This window comes from Phascolarctos cinereus, unplaced genomic scaffold (genome assembly GCF_003287225.1).
Source record: "Phascolarctos cinereus isolate Bilbo 61053 unplaced genomic scaffold, phaCin_HiC Scaffold_5;HRSCAF=322, whole genome shotgun sequence".
In the NCBI taxonomy this organism is placed as follows: Eukaryota; Metazoa; Chordata; class Mammalia; order Diprotodontia; family Phascolarctidae; genus Phascolarctos; species Phascolarctos cinereus.
Genome location: NW_027555958.1, coordinates 463,262,846 through 463,282,296, shown reverse-complemented (window position 1 = coordinate 463,282,296; position 19,451 = coordinate 463,262,846). Strand labels below are relative to the sequence as shown.

Here is a 19,451-nt window from a genome sequence, read left to right as displayed (position 1 = left end):
CGCACAATGTCATTGCCAAATGGTACCTGGAAGCACTCAGCATATTTAGGGAATCCCTGTGCTGAACTTGCTCCAACTAATGCCTTTAGTGACCATATATCACCCTGTTTAATGCCTCATTTCTTATTAATAATTAGTTGTAGGGGAAGCTAGGTGGCGCAGTGGATAGAGCACCGGCCCTGAAGTCAGGAGGACCTGAGTTCAAATCCGGCCTCAGACCAAACACTTGACACTTACTAGCTGTGTGACCCTGGGCAAGTCACTTAACCCCAATTGCCTAAAAGCAAAAAAAAAAAATTAGTTGTATAAAAAATTTATCTTGGTTATCATCTTTTAAGGAATCTCATAGGAATGAATTGGTTAAATATAAAAAACATTTCAAAAACCTCAAAGTATTATAAATATTTGCTATTATAATTATAGATGTAATAATAATCACTCTGTGACAGAAAATCCAATATTTGCTTAAAGTTTAGAAAGTACTTTTCTAACAACAGTCCTGCACGGCAGGTAATATCCCTATTTATAGAAGGGTAAACCCAGGTAGAGGGAGGTAAAATAATTTGCCCAGTTTCACACAGTCATTAACTGCCAGGAAGGAGGAGGAGGAGGAGGAGGAGGAGGAGGAGGAGGAAGGACACAGGATTCAATCCCAGGTTTCTTAGTTCCAAAGCCTCCCTTTGTTGTCTCTACAGCACAAGGCATGGCTGTTAACTTTACCAACCTTTCTGAAGAGACAAGACAGATAACATTCTTTCTTGTGGTTCCTCCCATTGGTTCTAATTCTTCTTTACAACATGACTAATGGGAAAATGTTTCATATGAATGCATATGTAGAGCCTACATCAGATTGCATGCTAACTTGGGGAGGGGGAGAAAATTTAGAACTCAAAATCTTCTGGAAGTGAATGTTAAAAACTAAAAATTAACTAATTAATTAACAACAACAAAAAAAAGAAGACAGATAACAAAGCCCAGGGTCTGACCAGGTAGGGCAGACTGTTTCCCAGTCTCAACAATTCAATAAACAGTTTAATTCAATTCAACAAGCACTGTATGTACCAGCACCATGCTGGGGAATAATGAGAAATGAAGTTAGGTAAGGGCCCTGGGGGTTGTGGGGAGCTCCAGGAGAATGTTAATGTGGAGCTGAGGATTTAGATTTAATCTGAAATCCATTAGGGAACCACTGGAAGTTTGATTGGGGTGGAGGGGGCGGGAGAGAAGGAGGAGAGGAGACCCGGAGCTAATGAGAGCTGGAAGGAAGGGGAGAGCCAGCCAGGCCCCAGGGGCAGCAATGCTGGGTCTGGGAAATGCAGGGAGGGGTTTCCATTTCCAGCTCCAGGACAAAGCACCTCACATCTCAGTTTCCTAAACATCGTTGTAGTCAAGTCACCAAGCATTTATTAAGCACCTACTAGGTGCCAGGCACCGTGCTGAGCACTGGGGATACAAAGAGAGGCTAAAGACAGTCCCTGCCCTCAAGGAGCCTCCAGTCTAATGGGGGGAGACAAGTGTTAAAAGTTACATGACAACAAGGTAAGTGAGAGGTAACCTATGGGAACAAGGCGTTAGATTTAAGGTGGGCAGGGAAAGGCTTCCTGCACAAGGTGGGATTTTAACTGGGACAAGAAGGAAAAGAGGGTTTGTGCCCACCGAGATATCGACACGTTGTCTCTTCCACTCGAATATGAGCTCCTTGAGGGCAGGGATCTATTTTGGCCTTTCTTGGTCTGCCTGGCATTGAGCATCATGCCTGGCACCAAGAAAGGCCCCCCCATGAGTAAACAGCACAGCTGAGTTTAGAAGAGGGTTTATTGCTATTATTATTATTATTTTTGAGGCAGTTGGGGTTAAGTGACTTGCCCAGGGTCACACAGCTAGTAAGTGTCTGAGGCTGGATCTGAACTCGGGTGCTCCTGACTCCACAGGCACTGAGCTGAGCCCAAATGCCATCTCCACTAAAGCCCCATCTCCTGTTCTTTTAGCTCCTCATCCTCACATCCATGACCTTCCATTCTTTTATCTTATATTCATATATTCATGTATTAATGACCTCTCCCCTAACCAGGGTTCCTAACCTGGGGTCTATGAACTTAAAAAAAACCCAAAAACATTTTAGGGGCAGCTAGGTGGCACAGTGGATAGAACACCGTCCCTGAAATCAGGAGGACCTGAGTTCAAATCCGGCCTCACTCCAAACACTTGACACTTACTACCTGTGTGACCCCGGGCAAGTCACTTAACTCCAACTGCCTAAAAAACAATACTACTAAAAAAAAATAAAAAGAATAAAAATGATTTTGGTAGCTCTCCTGCATCAGAAAATGAAAAGTGTGTAATACTGTTTCCCTTTTGGCTTCGGGGGCCAAGAAAGTCAGCAACTACTTTGTGGACCAACAGTCATCGGTACCTGGTAATATCTATTCCCTTTGCTTCCTCTAGATGGACTATGTTCTAATCTTTCCCCAAATGTCCATGAGAAGGGAAAACTGAATTAGGAAATCTCTAAGGTTTATTTCAAACTCATTTCTAAGGCTGGAGTCAGGAAGACCTGGGTTCAAATCTAGCCTCAGATACTTACAAGCTGTGTGTCCCTGGGCAAATCACTTAACCAATGTTTGCCACAGTTTCCTCATCTGCAAAATGGGGATAATAATAGCACCTCCCTCCCAAGATTGTTGAGGATCAAGTGAGATAATCATTATAAAGTGCTTAGCACAGAGCCTGGCACATAGTAAGTACTTTATAAATGTTAGCAGCTGCTGCTGTTGCCACCACCACTACTACTACTACTACTACTACTACTACTACTATTATTTCTACTTCTACTACTACTACTACTACTATTTCTACTTCTACTACTACTACTACTACTACTACTACTATTTCTACTTCTTCTTCTACTACTACTACTACTACTACTACTATTTCTACTTCTTCTTCTACTACTACTACTACTACTATTTCTACTTCTTCTTCTACTACTACTACTACTACTATTTCTACTTCTACTACTACTACTACTACTACTACTACTATTTCTACTTCTTCTTCTACTACTACTACTACTACTACTACTACTACTACTACTACTACTACTACTACTACTGCTACCACCACTCAAAGAAAGGCACAGTGTGGCAAAGAGAAATCAAGGTCTGGAGAAAAAATAGAGTGAGGTCAATTAATACAAGCTGAGGGCACAGAGGAGCAGTGAATTCAGGACAAGAAATATAAGGGGCCCCAAAAGTTCTTTGGTCATGCAACAGAGAGGAATGACTGAATGAATGACTGAAGGAATGAATGAATGTCTCTCCCTGGGGAGAACAAAGCTAGCATTGTACAAGTGAAGATAACCAAAGACAGCTGGCTTGGTGGTGAGTATTTGGTGGGGAGCAGACACAGCTTTGTTTTGGAATGCATGCATGTGTAAATAAAAGGAAATGCTTGTCAGGTAAAAAGCTTTAAAAAAAAACCCACAAGCCACCTAACAGCAAAGGTGTGATTTCACTTAGCTGTGGGTGTCATTTACCAAAAAATGTAGGAGTGGGCAGCTTTAAGAACCTGCCCAAATGTTCCTGCTTTTCGGGGGTCTCTCTTTGACGCACTCTCTGCTTCTGCGTCCAACCCACAATTCCTTTATTGGCCAAAAAGCTGTCTTTGCTAAAACACCAGACTTAGAAAATTCCAGAAAGTCAAAAGCCCCACCCCAATGGCATGGATGAAGTTTCTGTTCTCTCAGAGAATCAATGGAGAAGCTAATTGACTTTCCCAGGGTCACACATGTAGTCGGGGTCAGAGGCAGGATTCAGACCCACCTTGCTGAATTTCTCAAGGCTTCTGCAAAGACTGCAGGCAATTCCCAAAGAAGAGATCAAGAAACATTGGAGAAGGATCAGCAGCACTACTGGACTAAGGACAGAACCCCAAGGCTCCCTTCTTCTCCCCCATCCCACAAAAGGGAATGGTGGCGGCACAGGACACAAGACTCTTTTAAATACCTGAGTCCTGTTGTGTTTTAATAAACTAACAAAGACAGCCCACTTTCTTTCAGACCCAACCTTGTGGCTATGCTAGAAGTCCCTTAATATTGCAACCCGGAATCATGACAGTCCATGGAAGAGCACTGGATTTGGAGTCAAGGGCGATGAGTTAGAATCCTGGTTTTGTTGCTTGCTGTCTGTGGGACCCTGGGCTAGTCATTCTGCCTCTCTGGGCCTCGGTTTCTCTATCTGTAAAATGAGAAGGCCCGACTAGGGGCAATCTAAGGTCTCCTCCAGTTATAAATCTCTGACCTTGCTGCTTATCAGGGGGAAAAAAATGGAGCCACTCCAAGGCTGGATTGAAATTTTCAGATCGTTCTTTAATTTCTATTTTAAAATGGAATGATGATCGAGGCACTTCGTTCTAAAAGTGGATAAAGAATGACCTTACCTCCACAGAAGACTGGGAGCTGACTGGTAATGGAAAAGGTGTGACGGCCAGCTGGTGGACGGCATCCTCGTTTCTGGGAAGTGTTAAAAAAGGCAAAATCAGAACATTATGTATGAAATGAGAACTTGCCAGCATGAATCACAGTCACAGGCCTCTCTCTCAGTCTGGGTTGCACCGAGCCATAGGCATAGATTTCCAAGCATGCAAATCGGTTAGAAGTATGAACAGGCGTATTAGGCAGGGGATTTCTCCTATCACTGAAATGATGAGGATAGGAGTTAGGCCATTCTTGCTATGGAAGGCAAATTCAGCCCAGAGCTGAAAAAATTAATATCACCTCCATAAAAAATATATCCCCCACTCCATCCTGCCCTCAATCAAGTGCTCATCCTTGCTTAAAGACCTCCGTGGAGCCGTGGAGTTCTGGTGACAACCACCCAAAGGTAGGGTGCAGAGTGGGCTTCCCAGGCTACACTCCCCCTCCCCCAAATGAAAAACCTAGCCAAGGACGTGCTGCAGCCAGCTGGCAAGCGCTCAGCCAGCTCAATCCACTCTCCGTGGCTTAATCTTGTCATTTTTGCCATAACGTCCCTCCCGTCTGTTCCAAAGTCTCCACTCACACGTCCCGGCCCTCCTGCCTGGCCTGCCTCAGTGGTCTTTCTGCCTTTTCTCTCCCTTCTCTGGTCTATCCACCTCCAATCGCCCAGAATTTCCCTAAAATCCAGGCAGCACTTTATCACCCCCTACTCAGCAAACTCTGGCAGCCTCCTGTCACCTCTAGGACAAGACACAAACCCTGCCCCTCACCCCTGGTCCTCCCTCCCAAACTTGTTCCACCTTATCTCTAAGTTCCAACCCTGACTCTATGGCCTGTGCAATGGTAGCCCTCCAAGCCCAGCATGCCCTCCTTCCTCCTTTCTGCCTCCCAGAAGCCCCAGTTTGCTACATGATTCTACTCAGGTCTACCTGAGGCTTGTGCCAATATCCCCCTCCCGATGGAATGGTTCCATTTTGTGTACGTACTTTGAATATACCCATATGTATCTAATACACATACAAATGCGTTGACATGTTAGAACACATGTGTCTACCCAACAGTGTAAGTTCTCTGAGAACAGGAGATTATTTTCCTTTTGCCATTATATGCCCTGTGCATAGTATGGCACCCGGCACAGAGTAGGTGTTCAACAGAATTATAAATGTAGAGCCCCAATCCCTGATTTTACAGATGAGGAAACTGAGCCCAACCAAGGGAGATGAAGGCACTTGTCCAGCTAGGGTCACTAAGGTAAGAAACATCCTGAACCAGGACCACTGAGTCTCGAGTCAACATCCTTGCCACTTTGCAACATTGATAACGTGATAATTTTATCAATGCATTAATGCCTCTCCCCTACCATACTCCTTTTCTAATGCTTCATTTAATCTGTCAACAAGCATTAATTAGGCACCTATTACATGCCAGGTGCTACATATGGTGATACAGAGGCAATCCTGATGTGATGCCAGCAGAATGCAAGGTGTAGCAGGTCCCAGTGAGTCAGAAAGGCTTCAAATCGGGACCAGGGATGAGTTAACTGTATGTCCATCATTCGAGCTCTCGCCCAGTTAAGACAGGTTTATTCAACACCCACGGGCTGGACAGTAACCCATTTTTCAAGCACAGTGGCACTCCAAGACAATGTACTACAATGATGTACTGTGTTATAGCAGACTGTGATCTGCATTGGCAAAGAGAAAGCACACGCGCTGACAAAACCATGCTGGTTTGAAGGATCAGGTATCCGCTCATCTGGCGCTATTGGGAAAAAAGACTGGAACGGGGGCTCATGACCTGGAAGTTCCCACTGGCCCCTTGGGAGCGATTCTGGCAGGAACAGAGGAAGGAGGAGCCGCTGTGCTGGCTGGTCACCCCGTCCGGGCTCATCCTCATTTCCTGCACTTCCATAACAGGGAATAATGGGGATGGGGCGTGCTTGATAACTTCTGGGGCTGAGAGCACATCTGCAGGCAGAGTGATTGATGGGGAAGGCCACAGTGCGGACAGTCAATACCATGAAGGGCAGGTTCCTTCTACCTTTCCTGTGTCCGTATCCCCAGCTACAGAACAACAGATGGGGCTGAAACCTGCTTAGCAGGGGGAAGCGCAAACTGGCTGCAGTAACTCACCAGCTGCCAGTTGGGTGGAAATTTTCTGGGGCAATCACCTCTCCTGGGGTGCTCATTTGGAACACGTGATAGAGACAATTACCTCAAGGCTTGTGAGAGATGTTCGTGGACTCTCCACAAAGAAATCAGGCCAATTCACAAGCCAGGGACCAATCCCTGGCCAAGTCTAACCATGGGGCACGCAGTGGTACTTGAATGGCCTAAGTGAGTTCATACATCTCCCCAGCTATCCAGCAGACAGATATCAGATGGCTAGATTGGATCCCTCTGCTTGTGGCCCACACCCTTTGAATACAACACCACCCTACCCCTTTGACCTTGTGACTCAGGATTCCCCAGCACTAACCCTTTGCTGTTGACTGCTCTCTGATAGACTAATAAAGAGACCTGTGTCTTTCCATTTACAGACTGGCAGTCATGTTAACGCTTTTATCCAGAATTCCCCTTCCTTAAAACTTCCAATATTATTCTACCCTTTAGATACAGCTCAAATTGTACCATCCTCTCTCTATGCTTCCCTTTCTGCAGAGCTACCCAAATCACCTCCACCTAAGTATCCGTGGTCTTAATTGAATTACTTCAATCTCATAGTTTCATTTTTTCTGAAACATATTTTACTGATGACAATAATTACGATAATTAACATTTATGGAAGCACATTAAGGTTTGTAAGATGTTTTACATATCTTATCTAATTTAATCCTCACAAAAATTCTATGAGGTCCATAAGATTATCTCCTCAGTTTTACAGAAGAGAAGACAGGCAAAGAGACATTAAATTACTTGTTCAGGGCCACAGGGTTTAGAATTAAACTTTGTAATGAAGTCATGATTGGAACCCAGATTGAACATTTCTCTACCTATCTGTCTCATCACCTTGACTTGCACCTAGCTCTCTCCCCCTTCCCATGCCCAGAGAGTTAGCCCTTTGAGCAAAGAATCAGAGTCCTAGAAAATTCTTGAAAAACTCAGCCAAGGGGGTAGCTAGGTTGCACAGTGCATAGTCCTCCCCCCTTGAACTGAGTTAAAAACCAGCCTCAGATGCTTGACACTTACCAGCTGTGTGACCCTGGCCAAGTCACTTAAACCTGATTGCCTCACAAATAAAAAAAAAAAAGGAACCAAGATATTAGCAGAGTGTGAAGCAAAAGCCTTTTGATCTAAAATTTTCCAAAAAAAAAAAAGGCTTAGCTTTGTTTTATCATTATTTTTTAAAAAAATAATTATTAGCTTGTTTCTCAAGCTAGACATAAGGATGCCATAGCCTTGGACTGTCAAGATCCTATGACTTTTGGCACATAGGGAAACAGGGAAAGACCGAGAAGATGTTGTAAGGATGCAATTTTCACTGGCCTGGTGACCCAGAACTCCCACTCCTGGTGGAGACCGTAACCAAAGATATCCATCATCTTGGACCAATAAAGGATGAGATCCTTTCGAGGGACCCACAAAACACAGAGTGCTAGGGGCTCATAGTTGGAAGGAATCCAAGTGGTCATCCATTCCAACCACTGCCGGAATAAACATTGCTTCTCCAACATCCCCAACCAATGGTCATCTTGTCCTGACACGAAAACCGCCAATGAGAATAAGTCGTTACTGTAAAACCCATTATCTACATTTTGAATTGTATATCCCATACACATCTCAATCTCATTATTTTCAAACGAGAGCTCTTATCTTTTCCCTCAAATTCATCTGTCTTCCAAATTTTTCTTTTACTTTTAAGAGCACTACCATTCTTCTTGTCATTCCAGGTCACAACTTTGGTATTACTTTTGACCCTTCAACCTCCTTCACACACTCCCACATCTAATCCATTGTCAAATCTTGTCATTTTCCCTTCCCACTGTTAGTAGCTAATAGCTCACAAGATATTAGTCATCCATGAAGACAAAAAATCTTTAATGAGTGAAACTTCAGGGGTAGAACCATCTCCAGTACTAATAGAGGACCAGGTGAAAAAATGACAATGGTTGATATTTATTTGGTGTTTCAAGGTTTGAAAAGTGTTCCACAGATACCTCAAGGCAGCCCCACAACAGGTTAGACACTCAAGGTATTATTATACCCATCTTGAGAAAACTGAGGGTCAGAGATGTTATGTGCTTTGTCCAAGGTTACAAAGTAGCCAAGCTGAGATTCTACCTCAGGTCCCTGGCTCCAAATGCTGTCTCCTTTGCATCCCATGATGTCTCCTCATTATCTGTCAGACACCTAGAGTCAGTGAACCCCAGGATTCCAGGCTCCAAGGCTATTCTTCTATTCAATTTACCAGATGGCCCATCACAACTCCATGGGATTTAAACCAAATCAAAGTAAAAGCAGGAAAAAAAACTTACCCAGGAAGATTGCAGCTAAGAACATGAAGGATATGTATTGGAAAGCGGCCAGGACAATGTCATTGTTGTCATGGTATCCACACTACTCACATTAGAGCCATTAGATTGGAAGCTCCTTGTGGGTAGGGATTGCCTTTTGTCCCTTTTTGTCTCCCCAATGCTTAGCACAGTGTTTGGCATACAGCAGGTGCTTAGTAAATATGTATTGAGTTAAGCCATGCCCCTGCTCTCCTACACTTTCCCCTGTCCACCTATATAGCTCCCTTATCTGTTGCCTCCTCCTCCTTGATTACCCTCCCCCATTAGAATTTAAGTTCACTGAGGGTGTAGACTGTCTTATTTTGGTATCCCCAGGGCTTAGCATACAGCAAGTTTGGCATACAGCAAGTGCTTAATAAATGCCTTTTCATTTATTCATTCCAATATAGGCTCCTCACAGCCACTCCCCGTCCAATAATAGGGTGGCCCAGAGAGGACTGGCAATGGGCCACACTTACTTCTGAGCTATTTAATGGTGGAAAAAGCACATGGCTTTCTACTCTGTGCTAAGGTGACTGCTTTTTAAAGACATGACCACAAATAAATCTTAATGGGGACATTGTGGGGAGGGAAATGAATGACCCTGAACTGTGCTGACACAACTCAATGATTTCTGCACAATAAGGAGGGTTTGGAATGTCCTTTAGAATCCATATTAAATTTGTTTTTGCTTCCCGTAATAAAAACCGGTGATTACTCCCAATGGGCTGGGGAGAAGCTGCTCTAAAAAGTCACAGTTTATATCCATCTGCCTTTTCCTTGGAGGTACTCACACACCTCAGTAGGGGCGGGGGATGGGGGGGTGGACTGGGCCAGCAGGGCAGCATATTCCAAACTGACAGGAACAGGCAGTACTGATAAAAAAAAAATCTCCTAGTCAACACAGAGCTCTGCTAGGGAATACAGAGGAGAAAATGGTGCCACTCAGCTCTATCAGCCATCTTAGAAGGAAGACTGCATCGTCCTGGGAGGGTAATCAATCACTCAGCAAGCAGTACTTAAAAGCTCACCTGGTGCCAGGCTCTGGGTAAGTATGAGGGAAACAAAGGATGCCCTCAAGGTGCTTACATTCAAATAGGTTAGGCAACACTCAAATGACTCAGAATGTGCAAAGACAGGCGAGGAAGCCAAGACGTGGAGGATGAGGAGGAATGGAGGACAGCCAGTGGAAAGACGCACTCTCCAGCTTGACAGTCAAGATTCAAACCCACGTCTGCAGACCCCAGCCAGGGGGTGTAGTGGAGATGGCTCTGGGGCTTCAGTCAACAAGACCTGAATTCAAATCCAGCCTCAGACATTCACTAGCTATGTGACCCTGGGCAAGTCACCTCATCTCTGTCTGCCTCAGTTTAGTCATTGATAAAACTGAAGTTGATGGACTCTAAGGTCCCTTCTGGCTCTAACTCCGTGTAGCTCAATCGATAAAATACAAATAGGGAGCTGTGGATAATTAACTAATAAAGGTAGGGAGGGGCCCATGGTGGCAGGGTGCAAAGGAAACAGGGAAATTTCTACTTCTCATTCTTACAACACTTGACATGCTCTGAGATAAGTCAGGATGGGATTGCCTTACACCTTCTTAAAAATTAAAGTGTCCGGGCACCTAGGTGGCACAGTGGATACAGCACCAGCCCTGGAGTCAGGAGAAGCTGAGTTCAAATCTGGCCTCAGACACTTGACACTAGACTAGCTGTGTGACCCTGGGCAAGTCACTTAACACCATTAACTAGGCAAAAAAAAAATTAAAGTATCCCATAAAAATGCTTGAGCTGCTTCCTACGATTCTCCCACTCAAACTTGGAAATCATCCTCCTTTTCAAAGTAGCCTACACAGTGCCACTTGGAAATTTACTGTCTCTAAACCCAGAGTCTGACTTTTGGGGGCCATTTAATGAAATGTCATTATATTATAAGAACCAGAGCTGACATGTTGGAATCCAATCGAGATGCTGAGAACAGGGAAGGGAAAAATTACATTCTTCACTTCCCCTTCCAAGAGTACTGCTACTAAATGTTGGCAAATGGACCTGACACATTGTTTGCTATTAGAATTAAATATTTATGCTTCTCTAAAGAACTTCAAGAAGTTTGAGTGTGTGGGGGGGAGATGGGGAAGGAAAGAACTTGACACTTGTCACAGTCTTTAGAAAGCCATGCTAGAAAAAAGCATTTTGGATAAACACAATTTCATTTGAACCAGATGCCCAGTGTACTGAGGGCCTCTTTGTTCTCTCTCTCTTTATCCTTCCCTCCCTCTCCCTCTCCATCCCCCTTTCTTCCCACCCTATCTTTTCCTTCTCCTCTTTCCTCCTCCTCCTCTTCCTCTCCTTCTTCTTCTTCTCCCTCTCTCTCCCTCCTTCTCTCTCCCTCCCTCTCCCTCTCTCTCCTTCTGCCTCTCTCTCTCTCTCTCTCTCTCTCTCTCTCTCTCTCTCTCTCTCCCCCTCCCTCCTTCCCTCCCTCTCATCCAATAACTTTTGGAATCTATATACAAAAGGGATTTTCACTACTGAAAACTGGAATAATCTACAAACTAGCAAAATATGCTGAATCTGAATGAAAAGTTCAATGACAGTGTCACCATGAACTTTTTACATGCTTTTTCCCAGCTACGGAAATTGCTAACGAGGCCGCTGGGAGCACCTTTGCATCTGGGCCTGCATTTTGGGAAGGTGGTCCAGGGGCAATTTGAAAATAATTAGAGCTGTCAGTAGTGTGGTGGAAAAGATGCTTAGACTGTTTTTTTGGTTAAGGAAAAAACAAAACCACAGAACAGAAGTAAGTTTTTGCTAAAGGTCTAAGGGCACAGATGTTTTTTAATTCTCCTCGCGGTGTCCCCCTCCTCAGCTCACCGCATTTCCTCTTCTTTGTTTCTTTTCAGTCTGTATTAACTACCTCCCTCCCTTCTGTGCTTTATCCTCCTTTCTACCTGGCTACACTTCATGTCACCTAAAGGCACAATTAGCTTCTCCCAATAGCTACAATGGGTTCTTCCCAAAGCTAGAAGCAGTAACAATAATAGCAGCACTCAACCTTATTCACTTTAAGGTTTAAAAAGCTCCTGACGTACATGGACTCATTTCATAAAAACCTAGGTGATATTTTTATCTCCCCGTTTTTTGTACAAAGAAATTGAGGGTCAGAGAGGTGAATTGTCAAAGAGCAAATGTCTAAGGGACCACTCTATCTAGTCATATTGTCTGCCATGTAGGTCGTGTACACAATATTTTAATTCTCATATTCATGCCTGGCATACTCCCCCTTCTCACCTTTGCCTCTCAGAATCTCTGGCTTCCTTTAAGACATCACCTTCTGTAGGAAAACATTTTTGGACCCACCAGAGGCTACTACCTTCCTTACTAAGAAGACCTTACCTCTACTCTCTCTCTCTCTCTATGTCATGCATAAATTGATTTAAGTATATACTATCTCTCTTATTAGAGTGTAAGCTCACTGAGGGCAGTGACTGTTTTCATTTTTTATTTCTTTCTGCACTGTGCTTGGCAAATAGTGCTAAATTAATGCTTACTGATTTCTTATTGGTACATAATACAGACTTACTTATCTGTATATATTTCATTTTCCCACAATAGAAGTAAGCTCCTTGAGGGCTGGGATTGCTCCATTTTTATCATTGCAATTGAAGAAACTAGGACAATACATAGTAAGAAAAATACATAATAAGAAAGGCTTAATAGATGCTAACAGAACCAATGAAAACGAACCACACCAAAGCTCATTCTGGGTAAGCACTTGGCGAGAAAATTCAGGAGGTAAGCCAGGGGCTGGGGTAGTGAAGTTAAAGATTGGTACAACAATTCCCCCTTTCTTACTAGTCCAACGCGACAAAACTATAGTTTCAGGGTCATAGCTTGACTAGCCTGGAAGCACTTTAAAAGCTAGGAATATAGGCTCTGCAAATTCCCCAAATAATAGGTGATTATTTCTGATTAATAAGTCTTGAGTTAGATACAAACTCAAAGTCAACTTTTAGATCTCTCCCATGTTTTGAAGGGAGTATAATAATTGATAATACTATAACAGACAGGTAGAACATTAAGAACCACTAAGACATTAAATGATTTGACTAAGATCTCACATCAGCAATTAAAAAAAAACCTGAACTTATGATTTTATTAGTGTAGAACAGATATTTTTAACCTGAAGTCTGAACTTGTTTAATAAAAATTTTTTTGACAGCTGCAATTTAATATAATTATTTTCCTTTGTCATCCTATGTATTATGTTTTACGCACTTCAAAATATACCTCTGAGAAGATATCTATAGGCCTCACCAGACTGCCAAAGGGGCCCAAGATATGAAAAAGGATTATAACCCCAGTGTGTCAAAACTAAAGTCTAGAGCCTCCACAATATAACAAAATATTTCCAGCAACTAGAAAGGAGTCCTAGTACTAAAATACTATAATCAACAACATGCAAGACATGGCAACTTCTAAATAAATGAGATGAGATCTTGGAATTCAATATTTCAAAATATGGCTAATGTCTAAGAATAACTTCCCCTGAAAAGCTAAGCATAGTACTACAGAGGAAAAATGGAACTTTCATAGGTTTATTGAGCATTCTTCATTAAAAAATCAGAGTTGAATAGGAACTTTGAAATACAAAAATAAGAGTAAAGAGAAACCAAAAAAGTAAAGTTATTTGAGTACGTGGATGGGGGTATTCAATGACACAGTGCTAATGTTCTAATGAGAGAAGAAGAAACAAATACCCTTTTAGAAGACTAATGTCTTCAAAGGGTATTGAGGAAGTTAATAAAAATAGAGGATGTGCATGTGGGAGTGGACAAGTTCTGTCTTGAGGGTTTTAAGAGGAGAACCAGAAGGGAGGGTAAAATGAATACACTAGTGTAGAAGGCAGGAAGAAAGGACACGCTATTTGTCATAGTTTTCTTTCTACATTTTGAAGGGGTTATGGATAGGCAAGGGTTAGCAACAATGATGCCCCAAAAAAAGAGTAATTGAAGTAAGTTTTTAAATTGCATAGAAGTGGGGGCAGCTAGGTGGCACAGTGGATAGAACACTGACCCTGAAGTTAGGAGGACCTGAGTTCAAATCTGGCCTCAGACCAAATACTTGACACTAGCTGTGTGACCCTGGGCAAGTCACTTAACCCCAACTGCCTTAAAAAAAAAAGAAATGCATAGAAGTGAATTAAGGAAGCTTAGAAGGAAGCACAGACAAGAAGGACAGGTTTTTTTTCTTCTTCTTTTTTTTTTTGGTCTAGGCAGTAGGGTTAAGTGACTTGCCCAGGGTCACACAGCTAGTAGTGTTATGTGTCTGAGGCCGAATTTGAACTCAGGTCCTCCTGAATCCAGGGCCGGTGCTCTATCCACTGCGCCACCTAGCTGCCCCCCAAGAAGGACAGTTTTAAACATGTGTTGAATTTATTTGAACATTTGATTGGCCATAGTATTCCTTGGAGTTTGATCCTGGGAGGATGTTCTAAAAAAAAAAAATGAAGGTGTAAGAAATAAAAATGCACTGAGGTGTGAAAAAAAAGATATAAATATTTTGGAGATTCACAGTTTCATAAACCAAATCTCGTGTGTGTGTGTGTGTGTGTGTGTGTGTGTGTGTGTTGTGCTATATATGTTGAAATGCATTCTTGTGTGTGAAGTTCTGAATTTTAAAAAAAACCCAGAATTTGAAAAATAAAAATGAAAACAAATAGTCACTGACTCTGGGTATATATCCCAGCTCTGGCACTTAGCACCTGTGTGACCCTGGGCAAGTCACATAAAACTCTCTGGTCATCAGTTTGGTCATCTGTCAAAAATGAGGTGGTAGGAATAGGTAACTCTAACATCCATTCTAGAGCTAAATTAATGATTCTATGACCATAGTCATTAAAAAACAAAACAAAAAAAACCCCTTTCCATTTCAGATGCCAGGTATCCTGATTAAATGTCATAGGAGTTTTGTGTAATATGTAGTTTGACTTAAAATTATGCCTTGCTAAGACATGTGTTAGCTAGACCAGCCTTTCCCACTCAGAAACACAATGATGATGGGATGTGAACACAGTGTGATTTCATTCTGTCTGGCCGACCCTACGTTTGATGGTGCCTTGGGCTCTGACTCAGAGAATAGCTTTAAAAAAAATAAATTAACTTTTATTATTAATTTAATAATCACTGAAAAAGGCATTCAAACATAGAAAGCTAAATAGGATAGATCATTACATAAGAAATCATGAACTTTGGGGAACGCTAATTTTTAAGGGTTAAATTTAATGTGGTTGCAACAAGATTGCCTTGTTCATAGCCATCCCCTCCCTAACTTGCTTCTTTCCTCCTCCTGTGTATTTTTAAAGAATTTTTAACGAATAGTATTCTTTTTCAATCTGAAAATATACGTTTTATTTTTCATCTTAAGCCCATCACCTCTCTCTCAAGAGGTGATGGGCTCAAGCATGCTTCATCATCAATCTTCTGGAACTGTAGTAAGTTATTACATTGATCAGAGTTCTCAAGTCTTTCAAAGCTCTGTGTATGTGTGTGTGTGTGTGTGTGTGTGTGTGTGTGTTCCTAATAGTATTCTTAACCTTCTCTCCCTTCTTGCCTCTTCTGGTCAGACATCTAGATTCGGCTCTTTTAAGACCAGTCACTGACACTGCTCAATATCGTTCAATCATCCCATATCTGGAAGGCAGTTCCTGCATTATCCAAAGAAGGTAACTGAACTATTTGGCTGTATCTCTCAGCATACCATGATGCTACGTTAAAATGGAATCACAGGATTAATAACAAGAAAAAAAGCTTCTCATACAGCCATCTGAAATTATTTCCTCAATTGGTAAGTATGTTAAATCTCTCCATGGCCTCCCCTTATCCTCATACTAAACTTAGAGCAAGTTTCTCTAAGAATCTATCAATAATTCTGATAAATTAGAACTGACCACTGGCTTCAGCTGGGAGGGCTGTGATAAGGTAATTAGAGACAGCCATTAGGCTATAAGGTAGTCAGTATTTTTAATTAACTGCTCTTCTCTCTACAATGGCGCAGATTTCTGCAATATCACGTCCTTGCTCTCCCTTTTTTTAAACAGTTGTTTTTGTTCACAGACTAATTAGCCTGTAATCCACAATGGGTCTGTGAGTCATTAGTGCAAATTAGCAAGGTGCCGCTGCTGAGTGTACCTAGCTTACACAGTCCCTTTCTGTCTTCTTTTCACATCATTAGAGTTTGGACCAGCCACCCATGTCTCCCCCTTCATAGTGCCCTGGACATATGGACTGTAATATTCCAGAGTGTTTCTTTCCGGCCCATCCAGATGTGCTCGGCATAACAGGTCCCCCGGACATACATCACATGCAGTAGCACTGGGTTTTCTGATGGCCCGTGTGAGCTGGTGGGAGGATGTTCACGCCTGCCCTGGTCCCAGGGCAGGGGGAAAGGCTGGATTAGTACAATGAAGAATGAGCTGCTCTACTTGACAGGGCAAGGATCCAAGAGATTAATGGTCTTGCCCGCAGCTCCTGTATTAGCGTCCCCTGCTATCCAAAATTAACTGTCATGTACAACAGCTCAGTCTCCATTACTTAATTACACGTGGAGAGTGTATGCGGGGGTGAAACCTCCTGGGTCTCAAGGAGGCCATATGAAATGCAGACCTGGAACAAGATTTAATACCGGCTGTCAAGCTCTACTGAGGACGAGAGGCATGGACGGAGGGGGGGTCTGCAGCCATGGCGCTCTATTGATTGTGCACATTGGCCCCTCTCATTTTTGTAATTAAAATTATAGTACAACTCAGAGTATGCAGTCTATTGATTCCAAGGTGCTACGGACCCACATATAGAGGGAATTGAGGGCCATGTATAGGCATATTCTACGTGCGGAAGCCAGCCAAATACAAGGCCTGTGTCCTGCTGGCTGTTGGCCCTTAAGTTCTATGAGCAGAGGGAGAAAGGAAGACAAAGAAAGCATCCTCCTCATAGTCCTCGCCCTCGCTAAGTTTCCAGCCTGCGCTCCTCTCCCTCCACAGTCTAGGCAGAGTGGCCTCCCACACAAAGCTCTATCTCTGGTCTCCCAACCTTGGCTCTGGCTGGCCTCAGGCCTGGAACACTCTCTCTCCTCAATCAATGGGTCACTCAACAAAGACTAATTAAGTACCTACTATGTGTCAGGTCTTGTGTTAAGGCTGGCCTGCTGATAGCTCAAACTCAGGGGGTCCTTTCTGATGCCTGGGGCTGATGGTGCCTTCCCATCAAGGGAGATCTCAGGCTTGCATTCAATATGATTTCACATACATCATGATTTATATAAATAATAATTACATAAGTATATATTATATAATTATATAAAACATATACATAATTATATGAATAAGTTATCTCTCCTGATGGAATCTTTAATGGCAAGAACTGTTCCATTTTTGTGTATATCCCCAGATATGGGTGTTCAATAAATGCTCATAGACAGTTTGATTGATTCATTAATTCATCAGTATCTAAAATTCCCCCTGTGGGAACTCCCTGCAGCAATGCAGACTGCACCCTGTTTATGGTAAGTTGTAGATATGCCTTAAAGAGTTGCTTACGGCACATAAAGCTTAAGAGCTTTCCATTCCTGGCTTTCTTGGTCGCACAGCCTCCACTCTGATGCAAGGCCACATCATCTCCCACCTGAACTACTGCAGTAGCTTTGGCATGAGTTGGCCAGATTCAATTCTCTCACTATTCCATTCTCTTCTCTACCTAAAAGTGCAGGTCACATGTCTTCTGCATAAATGACAGTGACTCCCTATTGCCTCCAGGATCAAATATAAAATCTTCTGTCTTGTAGCCAGGCTTCAACCTGGTCCCTGCTTACCTTTATCAGTTTTTTAATTCTCCTTTGAGTACATCAGCCCTCTTGTTCTTGCTCACACATAATACTCCATACCTACAATGTTTTCCCTTATTCACTTCAAATGCCTCCTTTTTTCTACCTCTGAGATCACCTCTCATTGATGCCGTCTATATCTTGTTTGTGGCTACACGTGTTACTTTATTTGATCCTCATTCAAACCCTAGGATGTTAGTGCTCCAATGACCCCCATGTCACAGATGATATGAATTAGGGTTACAGCTGGAGATGGACAAGATCTTAGAGATACTTAAGTTCAACAATTCATTTTACAAATGTAGAAACAGTTGGGGAGAGTTTAGATGACTCAACCACAGTCATACAGCAAATAAGAATGTGAGAATGAATTTGAATTCAGGTCTTCTTCAGGGCTAGCATTCCATCCACTGCACCTCCTGGCCGCTTGACTTAATTTGTCAAGAAGTAAATACCTGAAGCATGTGATGATTGAGTACTTAGGGACCTAGTTATCTAAAGAAGATTTTCGTGTTCTGCTGTGCTTGTGAATCCTTAGCTTATTCCCAGGTATTGTTAACGGGACAATGCTCCATTTCTCAAAGCTAACTGAGCGCTTAAATGACTATAGACCAAACCACCATCAGCTCAGAAGGTCGGAGGACCTTACTTATGGTAAGTGATTAAACTTAATAATGATAACTAGTAATAATCATGCTTCAAGGTCTGCACATCATTTTGTATCCATCATCCCACTTGAAGGCCTCACAGCCCTGTGAGACAGGTACTACAGGTAATAAACCTTCCATTTTATAAACGAAGAAGCTGAAACACAGAGATTTGGAATGATGCCCAAGGTCACACAGCCAGGAAGCATCAAAGGTGGGATTTGGATCACATCTTCCAGACCCCAAGGGCAGCATGATATCCACCACGTGAGATTGCCTTTCAATTGCTTTGCTTCATCTGGGTCTGAGGCAGAACACCTGTGCTACTCATGCAATGACCCAGTCTTGATCCACATGACCCAAGTGCAGGCCAGGGCAGGTAGGAAAGGGAAAATCATCTTAGAATAGCTAGAGATTTTTAAGAGCTTTCATAGTCCCTGTGGACTCACTGGAGATACTGCGTTCAGCCTGGGCGTCAAAGCCTACAAAGGACCGAGAAAAGGAGAACACGTGGAAGAGGATGGCAGCTAGGAGAGTGAAGGACCTTGACTCCACATCAAATTAGGTCCAGCTGCAGAAATGGAGAGCGTGAGTGAAAGAGAAGTGAAAACTCAGGGAGCATGACAGCTTCCTTTCAGTAACTGCAGGGCTTTGAGATGATTCAGAGGGCCCCAAAATAAAGACCAGTTTCCTCTCTATAAAACGGGGCAGGCAAGACTTTCAGCACCTCACTTCCTGGGCCAACGGGATAATGTACATAAAACATTTTATAAACTTTAGGGAGCTCTGTAAGTATCAGTCATTTCAGGAAGGTCCAGGTTTCCCTTGGGTGTCTGAGAAATGCAAAGGCAAGGGGCAGCCTCCCTAGAAAAGTAGAATGGTCAGCCCTCTGTGAAATCTCACCTTGTTATCTTCTCAGGATAAGAAGTAAATGGTATTACAATATCCAGGGAAAGTCTGCTCCT

At 42.8% G+C, this 19,451-nt stretch overlaps 1 protein-coding gene across 3 annotated transcripts in view; it reads right to left on the bottom strand.

The window, feature by feature from the left end:
• PATJ (PATJ crumbs cell polarity complex component) overlaps positions 1-19,451 on the bottom strand; it is a 340,451-nt gene that overhangs the window by 71,055 nt on the left and 249,945 nt on the right. For all 3 annotated transcript variants that reach the window (XM_020993089.2, XM_078156676.1, XM_020993086.2), the window contains exon 30: positions 4,438-4,510. In XM_020993089.2, coding sequence (XP_020848748.1) covers positions 4,438-4,510 — 73 coding nt within the window. The remainder of the gene's footprint in view (positions 1-4,437; positions 4,511-19,451) is intronic.